This window comes from Vigna umbellata, chromosome 11 (assembly GCF_029865625.1).
Source record: "Vigna umbellata cultivar VRB3 chromosome 11, Vumbellata_1.0, whole genome shotgun sequence".
NCBI lineage: Eukaryota > Viridiplantae > Streptophyta > Magnoliopsida > Fabales > Fabaceae > Vigna > Vigna umbellata.
In genome coordinates, this window is record NC_142175.1 from 33,712,646 (window position 1) to 33,726,920 (window position 14,275).

Sequence of the window (14,275 nt, forward strand, 5' to 3'; positions counted from 1 at the left end):
TTGGTTGAAGGTAAATTCTTGTTTATTAGATGAATTATCTGATTTATTGTAGACCGAGTATCTATAAATAATATATTAGTCGTTTTTGTTTAATACGCTGCAAGTTTTTCAATATACTTTCCTAATACTTTACTAAGTATTGTCTTTACGAAGGAGGAAGAAAATAAGGTTAAAAAGGTCTTTTTGTTGACCTATGGGATGCAGGAATAAAAATATGGGATATAGGAAGTAATGGCCCTCCTTGTAGTATGGGTTCTAAATGAGGCCCAATATCAACAGGTTCTTAAAATATATATATATATATATATATATATATATATATATATATATATATATATATATATATATATATATATATATACACACACGGATTGCTATACAATTATTCAAGCAAATGTGTACAAAACAAAACCGACCTGTAAAATAAAATTTGCACTTCATTCACTTATAGTCTATTGAAACTTCCAACATTCTTCACCACTCTTTCTAAAATGACTTCATAATTATTACTTAACCTCTGTAAATTCTAATAACGATTCAAATTCTTCATCTGTGAACAAGAATATTTCATCCTCATATCATTTTATGTAAGTTTTTAATAAGTTTTATTGTACATTAAACAAATTTAAAACTGAAAGTTCTTTGGAAATAGATATCAAATTTACTAATAGACGTGCTAATAAATTTCTTAAGCTTAAATTAATTTAGTACATAACTTTATATCGAGTAATAGTTAATATATATCTTGACTTAGATTATATCCTTTTAAAATGTAAATTAGCTATACATACGATATTATATTAAGTACGAATCAATCTGGTTAAACAATGAACTTTGCCTTAGTGAAATTTATTTTATTTAAATAAATTAATATTAAAAATTACAACATTTTTTTTTAATTAGCAAATATAAACAACATATAACTGTCTCCAATGTTATAGTTAATTCAAACTGTTATTTCTGTTAGTTTGTGTTGTATACAGTTTGTAATCCTTGTTTAACTCTATAAATAGAGTTTCAGTTTCTGTAATACATGATGCAGTAATAAGAATTCTTACAGAAGCAATTCATCAAATAGTTTGAGTGCATACCTATGACTCTGTGCTTTACCTTCCAACCTAATAAAGAAAATTAAAGTTCCAGTTTGATTATATTTTTATTTTGGCTATCGGCACTTGGTGCAGTACAGTACCATAAAAAGAAGATGGAAAATGAAATTAAGCAGAAAAGAAAAGGGGAAGACGACTAAACTGAAACTTTAGATAAATAATGCACAACCCAAGGTTTCTTGTGGAAGCTACAACTACTTTTCTTGTCCAAGAGTGGAGTGACATATAATTTCTACCAAAATTAAAGTAAATCTATCTATGGATGGTTACCACCGGAAGAGTTGACAAGTGGCGGCTTCACTCAAAATCCTCCCTCATTGTCAGACTCGAACTTTGAACCAATCGCATTAAAGCCTGAACTAACTCTGACACAGGTGGCCGAAATTCAGGCTCAGACTGAAACAAAGAAATGAAGCAGAATATCATAATCATTTCTCATGAAGAGCGGTGATGCATATATTGTAGAGTATGAATAACCTGAACAGAGAGAGCAATGGTATCTGCAAATCGGAAGAGTGACTTAGGAGGGTAAAGCCCCCGCAAGGCAGGGTCCACCATTTTCTCCACCGCGTCAATGTCGTGAAGAAGTGGGGTTGCCCAACGAACCAGACATTGTTCTGCCTTTGGCCTTGAACTGAGCACAAGGAACACCACACAACCACAACGTTAATTGCATTCATCACTTCTTAGACACAGTGACAGACAAACACAAGTTATGTATGTAACTAAGTACCAAGTACCCACCTGTCGAAAGCCATTCGACCTGTCAGAAGTTCCAGCATCACTACCCCAAAACTGTATACATCACTCTTCTGTGTAAAAGCTGAAGGTTTTGTGCATTCCGGTGCATTATATCCCGTCCCAAGATTTTGGCTAGTACGCTAGCAACAAAAAAGACACATATTACGCTAGTATTTTCAATCGGTCAATCCAACCATCTTATAAGGACGAAATTCTGTAACTTTTCAATATATAATACATACACATACACATATAACGTAGTTAAGGACTAAACAAACCTGGTGAAAGGATGCCAAACCATGGTCTGAGAGACGAGGATTCAGTTCATTGTCAAGCAAAATATTCGAGGTCTTAATATTCTTGTGCAATAAAGGAGGAGAACAAACATCATGCAGGTACCTGAAAAGGGGCAAACGCATATTCAGAAAAGAAAAATGTTTTTTTAACAACTTTTTTTACGACTTTGATATAGTAAGAACCAAATTGACGTATAATCTGGATTTTAATGGAAAATGTCACCAAAAAGTGAACCACTTTTCTGGTTCACAAATTTCAGTATAGATGTATATTTATATGCTGGAATATGTTGTTCATATCGCCAAAACAAGATATTTCAGTATACAGGTACTATATGAGAGATATAGACTAACTCAATAGCCCGAGCTGTTCCCAATGCAATTCTGATTCTTGTGTTCCAAGTGAGTGGATTGCTGAAGTCGTCTGATAAGTGTAAATAGCCATGGAGAGAGCCATTTCTAAAATAATCATATATTAGCATATGCTCCTTTTCCGAACAATAACCAACAAGCTCAACAATATTTGGGTGGTGAAGTTTGCTGAGTCTTGAAACAATCTGCGAGAATTCCTCAGAGTGACCTTGGAGAAGCGAAGGGTTGATTTTTTTTACAGCCAATACCTGTCAGAAAACATATATTTATGCAAAGCTCACAAGTGGGTGTAGATTAATGAAATAGGAAGTACCTTTCCATCAGAATATTTAGCCCGATAAACACATCCTATGGATCCTTCACCAAGAAGTCGAGCTGAAGCAAAATTAGCAGTAGCCGAGTACAACTCTGCCAGTGTAAAAGTAGTAACACGGATTGATGTACTTCTTCTAGCATTTAGACGATTTGCAAACTCATTGTCATTAAAGGATTGCACACAATCGGAGACAGACGACCTGACAATTGACGGAGATTTTTGCAAAGTCTTTACGTCAATGGAAGTAGAATCCAATGAGTTAAATCCTGTCACCAATGTCACAAATGAAATCAGTTCAATGGATTTGTCAACTCCATGTTGGTGTTGTCAGTGTTCCCAACTGACTTACAAATTATACAATTTCTTCTTTTCTTTTACCTTTGGATTCTTTGCTGAGGTTAGCACCCGAATCTTTTGATAACTCCCGAGATGCAAAGGGTGTTGTAAAAGATCTACGGTGGCTACTCCTCTCTTCATCGCTAAAGTGTGAAGAAGTTTTCGATGCCTTTCTTTTAGAAAGAGCAAGAACAATTATAATTACTGCCAGTATGCCAAAAACTATGCCTGCTATAGCTACTCCACTAATAACTGATTTATCTTTCTTTTTCATGGATTGGTCGATGGGGGGAGTACCAGGAGGAGGAGGAGGTGCTTGTCCCTTTGACCATGAATTTCCTCCAGTTCTTTGGAATTAACAACTCAAAGTTAGAGAAACAATCTCAGTTGCATCCTTCAATAAGACAGTGTCGAAAAATACTTACCGCAATTTATTTATATTCTTCAACTCGTTAGGAACCCAACCAGTAAATTTGTTGTTTTCGATATTCCTGTTAAAATTAAAAACAGCAAAGTTAATTTATCATTATTCAACGCTTGAACATTTTATTAAGGGGGATCGGAAATTCTTTGGGAAACAAGAACTTACAAATCATCAAGTGGAAGTTTGGCAAGAACATTTACTGAACCAGTGAATTTGTTGTTTTGAAGGTGCCTGTATAAGGACAAAAAGATATTCGCAATGAATATGTGTGTATTGTTCCTTGACAGTGATAGTGAGGGCATTCTTACAACTTCTTGAGGCTTTTGAGCGATTTGAGACTCTGCGGCAGGTCTCCTGATAGAGAATTAAATGATACATCCCTACATGTTATTCGATGATATTCTGTTAATAGAATTTTCATGTTTTAAGAAAGCCTGATAATCATATACTAAAAAGCCAAATAAGAAGGGGGGAAACTTAAGTAATCGAGTTTCAAATGCAAACGAAAAGGCACACTTTCTTTAAATATAAAATGAAGTGCAAGCAGTTATATATGAAATAAAGCATGTATTGCATAAGGGGAATAGAAGATTTTCTGGAAGTGAGTCATTGCTTCAGCACGAGGAGAGAATTCGTCAGAAGCTCAACATAACAGTGGATTGAACACAAAAAATTTAAGAAAAGCGAGGATTTCTTTAACAGAAATCTCAACGTAAAAATTAACTGTCTCGCAAGCATCACCGCATTCTTAATCATACATAATGCAAAATTATTTTATATAATAGCATTAAAGTACAGATCTTGACACTAAAAACCTTGCCGAACGTTCTCACTTACAGTTGTTTGAGTTTACCGAGCTTTTCAAATATATCTCCCAGCTGGTTTTGGAGCTTATTATGTGCAAGATTTCTGCATCCATAACATGTTGAGAACCAAACATCAGTTCTAAGAAATTTTTTGAATAAAAATAGAAAGGCCCTTTGCTTACAGGTTTGTGAGGTCATTCATCTGAGAAAATGAATAAGGTATACTTCCCCCGAAGCCATTGTTTGAAAGATCTCTGCATGACCACATAACAGAATTATTGTTGACAAACATATGATGCCGAACAAATGCAGGTTGCCTAGAAGAAGAAATCCCAAATCTACCATTTTTTGTAAAGGTGAAGAATGCTAATAATGCTTAAACAACAACAATCAAATGCAACCAGAAGTTTGGAGTAATGAGGTGGTAATGATACATTTGGCAACATTTTATGCAAGTGAATTGTTTTTGAGCTGACTTACATATGGCGAGCTTTTGGAGGAAGTTGATACGGTATATCACCCTTGAGGTTGTTGCTGCTCAAATCACTGTACTATGAAAAATTAATGAATGTCATTTAAGTAATGTTCTCTAATTAATAAAAAGAAAGAAAGTGATTTGAAGATTAGGGCCTCACAAGTAGGTTACTGATGATAAGCTGGCCAACTGGTAGCCCATTGATCCAGTAAGTCCCATGTCTGACAATTTTCTGTGGAATCCAACAAGTATTTGATGAATTTGCATACATACACGCACACACATGCATATGCATAAATGCATACATGAAAAGAAACATGGTCTATATTACATTTCTGTGACAGAAGAGCCTGAACATTTTATTCCTTCCCAGGAGTCACCACAAGGATCACCTCCACTTGATTTCCAGCCACTCAGCTTTGAAGGGGAATTCAAGCTGGAATACATCACATTAAGGGCTGAGACTGCAAAAGTTGTTTCATCATTATTAGGCATAAGAATTTGAATTGTAAAGGAGAAGAATCAATGAATGAATATGAAGGCAATACCATCTTGGGAGGAGGTTTTGCAATGAACTGAGGTGGTTGAGACCGCAAGCAAAGCAAGCCACAACCTTGCAAGGTTAAGGTTGTGGTGCATTTTCTACCACAATGGAATGCAGAACACAGGAAAACGAGCAAGGTGGTGTTTATCTTTTGTTCTTGATCCGACAGGAAAGAAAAAGTAGCATTCTTTCCATACCAACACAACAGGATTTCAATGTCCGTTTCTTCCAATGTCTCAATTTAGAAGGGAGAAGGAAATGGGTGTGAATTGCACGCCTAAAAATGCCTGGTAGCGCACTCTTTTTGCTGACTATAACTAATCATTTTTATTCTATTTGTTTCATCTTCATTTTTTTGTAACTCAGTCTTATCGTACGACCAAAACCAAAACTGCAAGAAACTAATACAAAAACAAACATAATTACAATTTTCCTGTTTCATTGTATTTGTTTAATAGGAATAATTACAAAATATTTACAACATAATACTGTGGGATATAAACTTTAAAAATATTGATATGCAGTCTTTCTAATTGCAACATTTTTTTTACTAAAGCGTATTTTAATAATAGTAATAAATTTAAATATCTAAATATAATTAAAACTTTGAAAATATAAACTTACTAGCCCGCGAAATGTGCAATGTATGGACATTTTAGTTTGAAAAATAATTAGTTTCTTTTATATGAATTACATAAATACAAAATATATAACAACTAATAACAAAAGTTTTAACCACAAGAGGTTATAAATTATATTGACCATGAATTATAAAAACCATGACATCAAGATAAAAGAAACTCTAAATTTAAGTTATATTTGACACATCATTTTAACGTCTTTCTTTAATAGTTGTAAAACTTGTTGAATCTTATTTACAGTATTTATAAAACAAAATATTTTAGTAACTTATTACATTTTCTTAAAATTCATCTAATTGATTTTATACTATATAGTACTAAGATGTACTGAACACCGGACCATACCATCGTTATATCGATTGATACTATCTTGGCACGACAACTCTGGAACAAGCTCATCCTGACATATCAATCAACACCCTAATAAACCATGAAAACCAACGATTGATCATGAGGGCGTTTCTTTCTCCTTCACCATCCTGCACCTTCGTATATTTTAAAATTCCAATTTTATTCTCTTTTTTCATTTTCAATTCCAAAATACACAATCCACAATGTTGCTTGATGTAAATTTTGTATCTCAAATTGTAAAATCCAAAATGTAAAACAAGAAATAAATTTCAAAATTCAGAATACAAACTTTATATTTCAGATTGAGTGGTAATAGACTCGAATTTGAAGGGAGATAATGATGCGGAGTATTTTGTGTAAGAAAATTGGAGGAAGAAGATGGAATATGGAGGAGAATGGGGATAAAATGAGAATTTGATCTAGTTTTTGAAGATGCAGAAAGAAAAAAGGGAGGTGCAGGAAGAAAGACCTCAAAACAAGGTTAGAAGATGATTGTACCTCCCAAATAGTCTATATATCTATGAGGCCCACCAATCTCAGGTTCTCGATCAAAAGATCAAGATCGAGAAGATCGTGACCGAGGAGCACAGAAGGAGTCGTAATCCCATATTGATGATCTCGAAGTAGCGTAGAACCTAATGATTCTACCAATTTTCATATTTTACACAAAGTACAATTTTCGCATTTTTTAATATTAAACTAAATAAGATATTGACAATGATATATATATCCTTTTGTATAATTTTACATACGCCAATTTATTAAATTATTTTACTAAATATTTTTAATTTAATAAAGTAGCTAATCTTCAACAGTCAATTCCGAGCTTTCGACTAAATTAATTATGGTTTTACTTGAACAAAAAACCCCAACACGTTATTAATAAACAAGTAAATATATCGCAATAGATTATACAAGTATGAATGCCTAAATCATATACAAAATAAGGATTATTTGCATTATCAAGGTTGATTATTCAATATTACAAGGAGACTAATCTTAGATTAAAAAATAAAGTAAAAAATCTGACATTCAACTTTGTTTGCTTTGGTTTGATCTAGCACCACGCTTGCTAAGTTTTGTTAAAACGTATGCTATGGCAACTTTAGCACCTAGGCTAGAGTGACCACGAGAAAGACATATAGCAGTAGCACCCCCTAGAAGCAGCAAACTATTGGCTAGAAACTTTCTAGATGGCCTTCTCTGGATCACCTGCTTTTGAGATTCAACAGTTACTTGATCATCGAAGACGGTAGGATGTGCTGGAGATATGTTACTCCTAACACTGTCCAAACAAGCAGGTACCTGCACAAAAGGAAGGGACTATTAGTCACCAATATTTGCTTACTTTGAAAGAGAAAGTAATCACTTTGCTTATTATTAGGGATAACATTTATTTTTAATGTGGAAAATTAAGAAATTAATTTCCTAGCCAGTCACTGTTGTATTAAAAAAATGGGGACAAAAATGCATCAATAACAAGTGATAGAGAAGATTAATAAGTTTCATACTGCTGAGGGATCCCACAATCACACCAAGAACTATTAACCTACCATTTGCTAAGGTTTGAGATATTAATTGCGTTCAAAGATAAAACTGGTTACAGCAGAAGAACCAAATCATAAATGTAGGTTTTATCCAAGAAACAATCCTATTGAGAGTTAGAGGAACCACAACTTTCAACTCTAATACGAAAAAGACATAAAAATGCTCAAAGTACTGGAAGAAAAGATGGGAAATACAAACCCAAATAAACCTTAAATGACTGGATAACCATATAAGAGTCAAAAGGCCCAATATAGTTGCCATTATAACCACTAATATGAACAAAGCCATCATCCAAAAACTTAATTTCACTCCTGAAAAAACATACCTCCTCATCATCCCAAAAATTAGTGCGCGATTTAATAATTCTCTTATTATTGTCCTGGCTAAAATTGATTCTAAATTTAAACCATCAGCAAATCTATCACATCACTAGAGCTGTTTAATAGGAAAGTGGTCTTATATATAGTCATCAAGACCAAATTCAAAGTCTAAAGCAAATCTGCCTCAAGCAGTGTTCTGATGACTATGATAAAAGGCATCAGCAATTCAACCACAAAAGAAGTTAAATGATTATATGTGAGACTAGCAGCACTAACCTTCTGCATTAAATTAAGTGAAGTGTTAACCGAACTTGATAAATGATAGTTTATAACAGAGTATCTTCGAAGTGCATCATCCATCTTGCATACATAGCTCCATATGCCCTTGCGAAAAGCCAGCTTGGCCATCTCCATATTTAAACCAGCATCTTCTTGATGAAACATTGTGATCTCGCAAGCATTGCTACCAGCTACTGTAATTATTCAAATGCCAGTCAAAAAAAGTCCTTTCATTGCTAGAATGTTGAGGCAATGACATATATGTTTAAATGGAGCACATGAGTACTACTGGATGTAAATGCAAAGAAAGATCTGACAGACCAAATTCCAAATAAATATGCAGATATAGAAATAGGTTTTCATGACATATTATGCAAATTAATACAAACTTTATAAAGAAATTACACTAAATAAAAAGATTTCAACTGCGTCCTTTCTGTTTTATCAGAGCAGAACCATAATTTTACCAAGAGAGTTTTATATATAGAGCACAAAGCACATCTGTTACATCCCTTAATTTTAGAGTAAACCTTAAAAACAAAAGCAAAAGTAACTCCTAAGAAATAGATAAGCAAACATTAAAGTTGTATTGGCAACCCACACTTGCAACAAATCTCTTTGCCTTAGTGGCTGCAAACTCTATTTTTATTCTCAGCTTCAAATCTGGATTCTAGGAGAGCTTTCGTTAAGAATCTGCCCTTTGATCTTCAGTTCTACAATAAACTACCTTGACTTTGCCTTCTCTTCACACGTTTATAAAGAAAAACAACTTGTTTGAGGTGCCAAATTCTAGTCTCATCTTTGCCAGTGATGACAATATCATCAACATAAACAAGATAAATGCACTTACCAGCAGGAGAATGAGAGATGAAAACCGAGTAATCAACCTCACACCAAGTCATGCCAAATTGTATAAAACATTTTCTTATGAGGAGCTACGTTTGCTTAGTTTGTCTACCATTTATTTTATTTAATGGTTTGCTAGCAGAATTTTTCTTATTTTTCTCGATATTAGTCTTTAGACAACAAAGAATAATTCATGTGATAAACAAAGGCCATTCACCTTTATTGACAAGTTGGCCTACTTGGCTTATTAGCTTGTTCGTATCTATAAAATAAGTCACGTAAATAGGCTTTTGGGTCAGTTCAGAGTTTCAAGCAGGTCAGGCTAAAGCTTTAAAGAAGGGTTTATATTGGTAAACAAGTCCGGCTTAGCTCTGACAGTCTGGGTTGGCTCAGGACCGCTAAAGCAGGGGTTAACTCAGGCCAGCCAAAGCTTGCCTTGTTTCCACCTCTACTTGTCAGTGTTAGTATCCATCTCAAAGTTAGTACTTCAGAGTTGAGAGCAACTTGAAAACAAGGAAGATTTGAAAGGTGTAAACAAAAAGATAATATATATATATATATATATATATATATATATATATATATATATATATATATATATATATATATATATATATATATATATATATATATATATAAATCTTTCACGACCTTGAAAGACAAACTTTTCAGTTATCAAGAGCCTAAGAATATGTGTAGGCTAATTAAGGATGGAAATTAAATTCTATTAATTACAAGAATTATACTCCACAGAATTTAGGGAAGGAAAAAATAATTTGGGGCATTTTAGTAAATTGCTTGAGTGAAAAAAATACTCAACTTAACAATTTATGTAGACAGTATTTACTTATAAAATTAATACACAAAATTAGGCAATGAAATTCTAACTCTATTTCCCAAGTTACAATGAATCTAGGCAACCTAGAAAGTAGAGTGGGTTTAATATACTGTAATTTCAAAGAAAAGAAAAGTTCCCATTTCCAGGTAGACCCCCCTCTCCAGACAACCAAAAAATAAGTTTGTTGTTTGATGGAAAAAACTTTGAATATGTCAAGACACTACCTTCTCTTATTTGCCAGCCAGATCTAAAAAACTCCACGCGTACATATTTTCTCTGCCGTGGCGCCAAGGGATGCTCACATTCCTAACAGGGTTCATGACCAAAAATGAAAACGTAGTCATTGCATTGAAAAAAACTACAGCTTTCTTTTTAAAAAAATAAAATAAAATAAATAAATAAAAATAAAAATTCTTGTATGCCTCCTAAAATACATTAGCAAGAAATCTCACAATTATACATTCTTCTTTCACAAACAAAGGTTGTATTTTCAGTCAATTCTCAATACGCTTTGTTTATTACTCTATTTCCCTTGGAACTATCATTAACAAAATGGATAAATTCCAAAAAGAATCCTGCATGTGTCTAAATACACACCATCGGTAAGATATCAACAGGAAGATTATGAACTAATACGTCAAAGGAGTGGAGAATAGGGATGCATCACACATGCTGATCTCTTCCCATAGCAACAAGGCATACGAAAGTTCCCCCTAATCAAGTATGCAAGTATATAGTGCGCGAATCCCAGTAAATAAATCTCCAAATTGGCAGAAGGAAAAAAAAACACAGTAAAAATATTCATAATTACCAGTTGATAATTTTACATTTGAACAATAGTGTCTTTGAAGTTATAATCTGGATCTCTAATTTCTTGACCAATATATTTTCTAAGAACTTGATCATTATTTTTTCCTCATTCCTTCATAGCTACCTCCTCTTAAATGATAGGGGGGGAAAGGTGAGTAAAGAGAGCAAGGGAGCCGCATCAACATTCATATATTACTCAATCTCAGTTCACAAATACATGGGCATTAACAGTAATCACAATTCACAGATGCAATGTTCATTAACACTAATCAGTAGTAAAAAGCAATTATTCACGTTACTATTATATTAAAAACCATAATTGGTGCATTACCTTCATAAAACAGTAAAATGTTTTATCACTCCCCTGCCACAACTTCCAAGCTAGTACATATTCTCTAGGCGTCAAAAGAGGGAACTTTTTAATTGTATGACCAACTTCAGTACCGTCAGATTTGTCTACCTGCAGTTGATTATGCTCAACCAGTGTTTTATCCCACTGCTTTCTGTAATCATTATCCATGTAGAAGTTTCTCAGCATCTCAGATGAAATACCACTGAAGACAGTCTTGCTCAAATATCTCAGGGGACCATTCTGCACCACATCGGAGAAACAACTATGTAGTGTATATAGATCATTCCAAAACCATTCTGTTTGCATATGCATATAGCAGTTACTAAATTAAGATTACACACTGAAAGAACAGAACAAGAACTAGTGTAACCTCCTGACATTATTATTTATCATTTAACAGAAAAATGAACTATCAACTAAAATTCTATTTTCCCTTTACTTGGACTCAATTAGTTCCAACTGATCTATAGAAGAATGTGCTGATTAGAGGACAAAATCACCAGAGTATGGTTTGACTCTGCATTTGTGTCTGTAACTAGGCATTCCTGCACATCATGTGAAAGAGGAAAGGGAAAAATACAGAGATGCTTTATTAACTATATAACAATTAAAGCTACATGAACGTCAGACAACAAGGTCCCCTACAATTATGAAAGCAACATTTTAATTAAAACAAAGAAGTTACGTGTTAACTTTCCCAGAAAATACCATGATAGATTCAAGTCTGCAATCCAGTTAAAAATGAATAAGAACATTAACCTTAGGCTTGAAGCATTTTACACTGTAGCACAAATTATGGTTTCTTCTATCCAGGACATCCTCCCATTTATCATTCTCATTGAGCTTCTCATCCAAAATCTCCATTAAAAATTTCAAATCAGCATCTGTCACAAAATTTGAGGTTCTGCAAGAGAAAACAAAAAATTTCACATCGTCAAATCATCTTATTATACACCTCACTCAACACTAGAAAACGTCAAAAAACAACTATGGATGTGACTCAAAGTATTAGGTGTTTGGGTAGTATGCTTGGAAAATCCTTGCTTTAAAGTGATGAACTGAATGTAAACTAAAGGGAAATATTTTCATGTAATATATACCAAGTAATATCACTCAATTACAACAAAAACATTATTAACTGCTGAATTTACTAAGTGACTTCTATGTGCTTAATGTTTTGAATACTTTTTTTACGTAATTATAATCTTGGTGAGTGTTACAGAATCAATCATCAAAACACCTTTGGAGCTGAAACATTTTTTCACATTCAAATTCAGTTTTTTAAATCGCACTTCAGTTAAGATTCGAAAAGCTTAAAAGAGAATAAAATATTAGACTATCAAATGTTTCTGATTTACAATTAGAATGTTACTTTTGACCTCGAATGATTCTTTGCACCCTTCTAAGCAACACATGCATCAAAACTGCTTCTCAGGAATTATAAATTAAAGCCATAAACTGTTAAATAACAGACCAAGCTCGCTACATATGTATGATATCCTAGTTTTTTTTAGCAAGATCATTTCTTCATTTCGTCGATGACTAGACTCAACTCAAGTAACCTAGGTTAATTTTGCTTCTTCCTTTCTATGAAGAGCTTATCCCAAACAATTCAAAGTGAAAAATGAAAGGATCAAAACACAAAGAAAGCATAGAAGAATAATAATAAAGAAGCGGAAATTACAGTTGGAATTGAAATAGTGAATTTATTTAACAAAAAAGACGGAGGTGGAATAGAGACCTGGGGTTTGAAATGATAGAATCGGTGTTGAAAGAGGAAGTGGCCGGAGCCGTGGACAGAGACGGGGACGACGGAGCGAAGAACAATCTGTTACGCTGCCAAAGAAATAACATAACAACGAGCAGAGCAACAAACGTAAGGAGGCCCCAAGCGCCATAGGCATAGATGTTGAACACACTCATCGTCGTCATCACCGTCATGATCGTGCTCGCATTCATATTCTTTTTCCACTCCTTCACTCGTTCACTCAATTCTCTCGTACTCTTCTTCACCGCATTCATTTTCGTCTATATCCCTTTTCCTTCTCATTCCCAGCACCTCTTACTTTGTATTTAAAATTAAATAAAATAAAAATGGAAAATAGTGCACCACGTTAATAATCACAAATTTTTATGTATCACGAAAAATTCGTGAAAAAGGATCGCATTCTTCTTAGTTAATCAAATATACAATTTGGAATATTTAACAGTATCATCATCATTCAATTTCTTTCATGCGTGATATTTAAATTCATAAATACTCATAATGTTTGAATTAAACTCTTAATTCTTTAAGGCTAATTATCTTTTTAATTTTTTTTTAACTTAACATTCATTATCATTATTAGGATTATCACCTTTTTTTAAAATATTGGATCGATTAAGATAAAAATGTATAAAAAATATACCATATATATATATATATATATATATATATATATATATATATATATATATATATATATATATATATATATATATGTTGAATTAAATTATAAATTAGTGGGTCAATAAATAAATATACTAATTTATTAAAACATATGCTATAATTTATATATAATTTATTTATCTAAAAATAAAAATTAGTTTTAAATATGTGACTTAGATTTTAAAAATATATTTTTAATTTTATTAAAGTGGTCAAAATGGTTTATGAAATGAGGTTGAATCTAAAATATTATAATTCATTTATTTAAATCGAGTTAGACAAACATTTTTTTTATATTCTAGTACGTTGAGTTGAATCAGTCTTTCTTATTTTATACTAATACGTTAGGTATTTGTTGTTATTGTTATTATTATGGAACAAAATCAATAAATATGAAAGTGAGATTTTCCATAAAATACCACCTTTTATACAATATATTAAAT

General features: G+C 32.8%; 2 protein-coding genes across 2 annotated transcripts; both read right to left on the reverse strand.

Moving 5' to 3' along the window:
• Positions 1–1,246: 1,246 nt before the first annotated feature.
• LOC124835900 (protein STRUBBELIG-RECEPTOR FAMILY 5-like) lies at positions 1,247–5,618 on the reverse strand. The gene is made up of 16 exons (XM_047310930.2): positions 5,424–5,618; positions 5,207–5,339; positions 5,036–5,107; positions 4,881–4,946; positions 4,583–4,654; positions 4,432–4,503; positions 3,903–3,974; positions 3,760–3,825; positions 3,596–3,661; positions 3,213–3,517; positions 2,832–3,100; positions 2,501–2,766; positions 2,129–2,249; positions 1,854–1,990; positions 1,587–1,743; positions 1,247–1,505 (listed from the first exon to the last, which is right to left on the reverse strand). The coding sequence occupies exons 1-16, from the start codon at positions 5,512–5,514 to the stop codon at positions 1,407–1,409; spliced, it is 2,064 nt and encodes a 687-aa protein (XP_047166886.2). The 5' UTR covers positions 5,515–5,618; the 3' UTR covers positions 1,247–1,406.
• A 1,730-nt stretch (positions 5,619–7,348) lies between these two features.
• Positions 7,349–13,465, reverse strand: LOC124835891 (uncharacterized). The gene is made up of 6 exons (XM_047310921.2): positions 13,146–13,465; positions 12,164–12,308; positions 11,384–11,644; positions 10,467–10,548; positions 8,556–8,752; positions 7,349–7,716 (listed from the first exon to the last, which is right to left on the reverse strand). The coding sequence occupies exons 1-6, from the start codon at positions 13,424–13,426 to the stop codon at positions 7,444–7,446; spliced, it is 1,239 nt and encodes a 412-aa protein (XP_047166877.1). The 5' UTR covers positions 13,427–13,465; the 3' UTR covers positions 7,349–7,443.
• Positions 13,466–14,275: the final 810 nt, after the last annotated feature.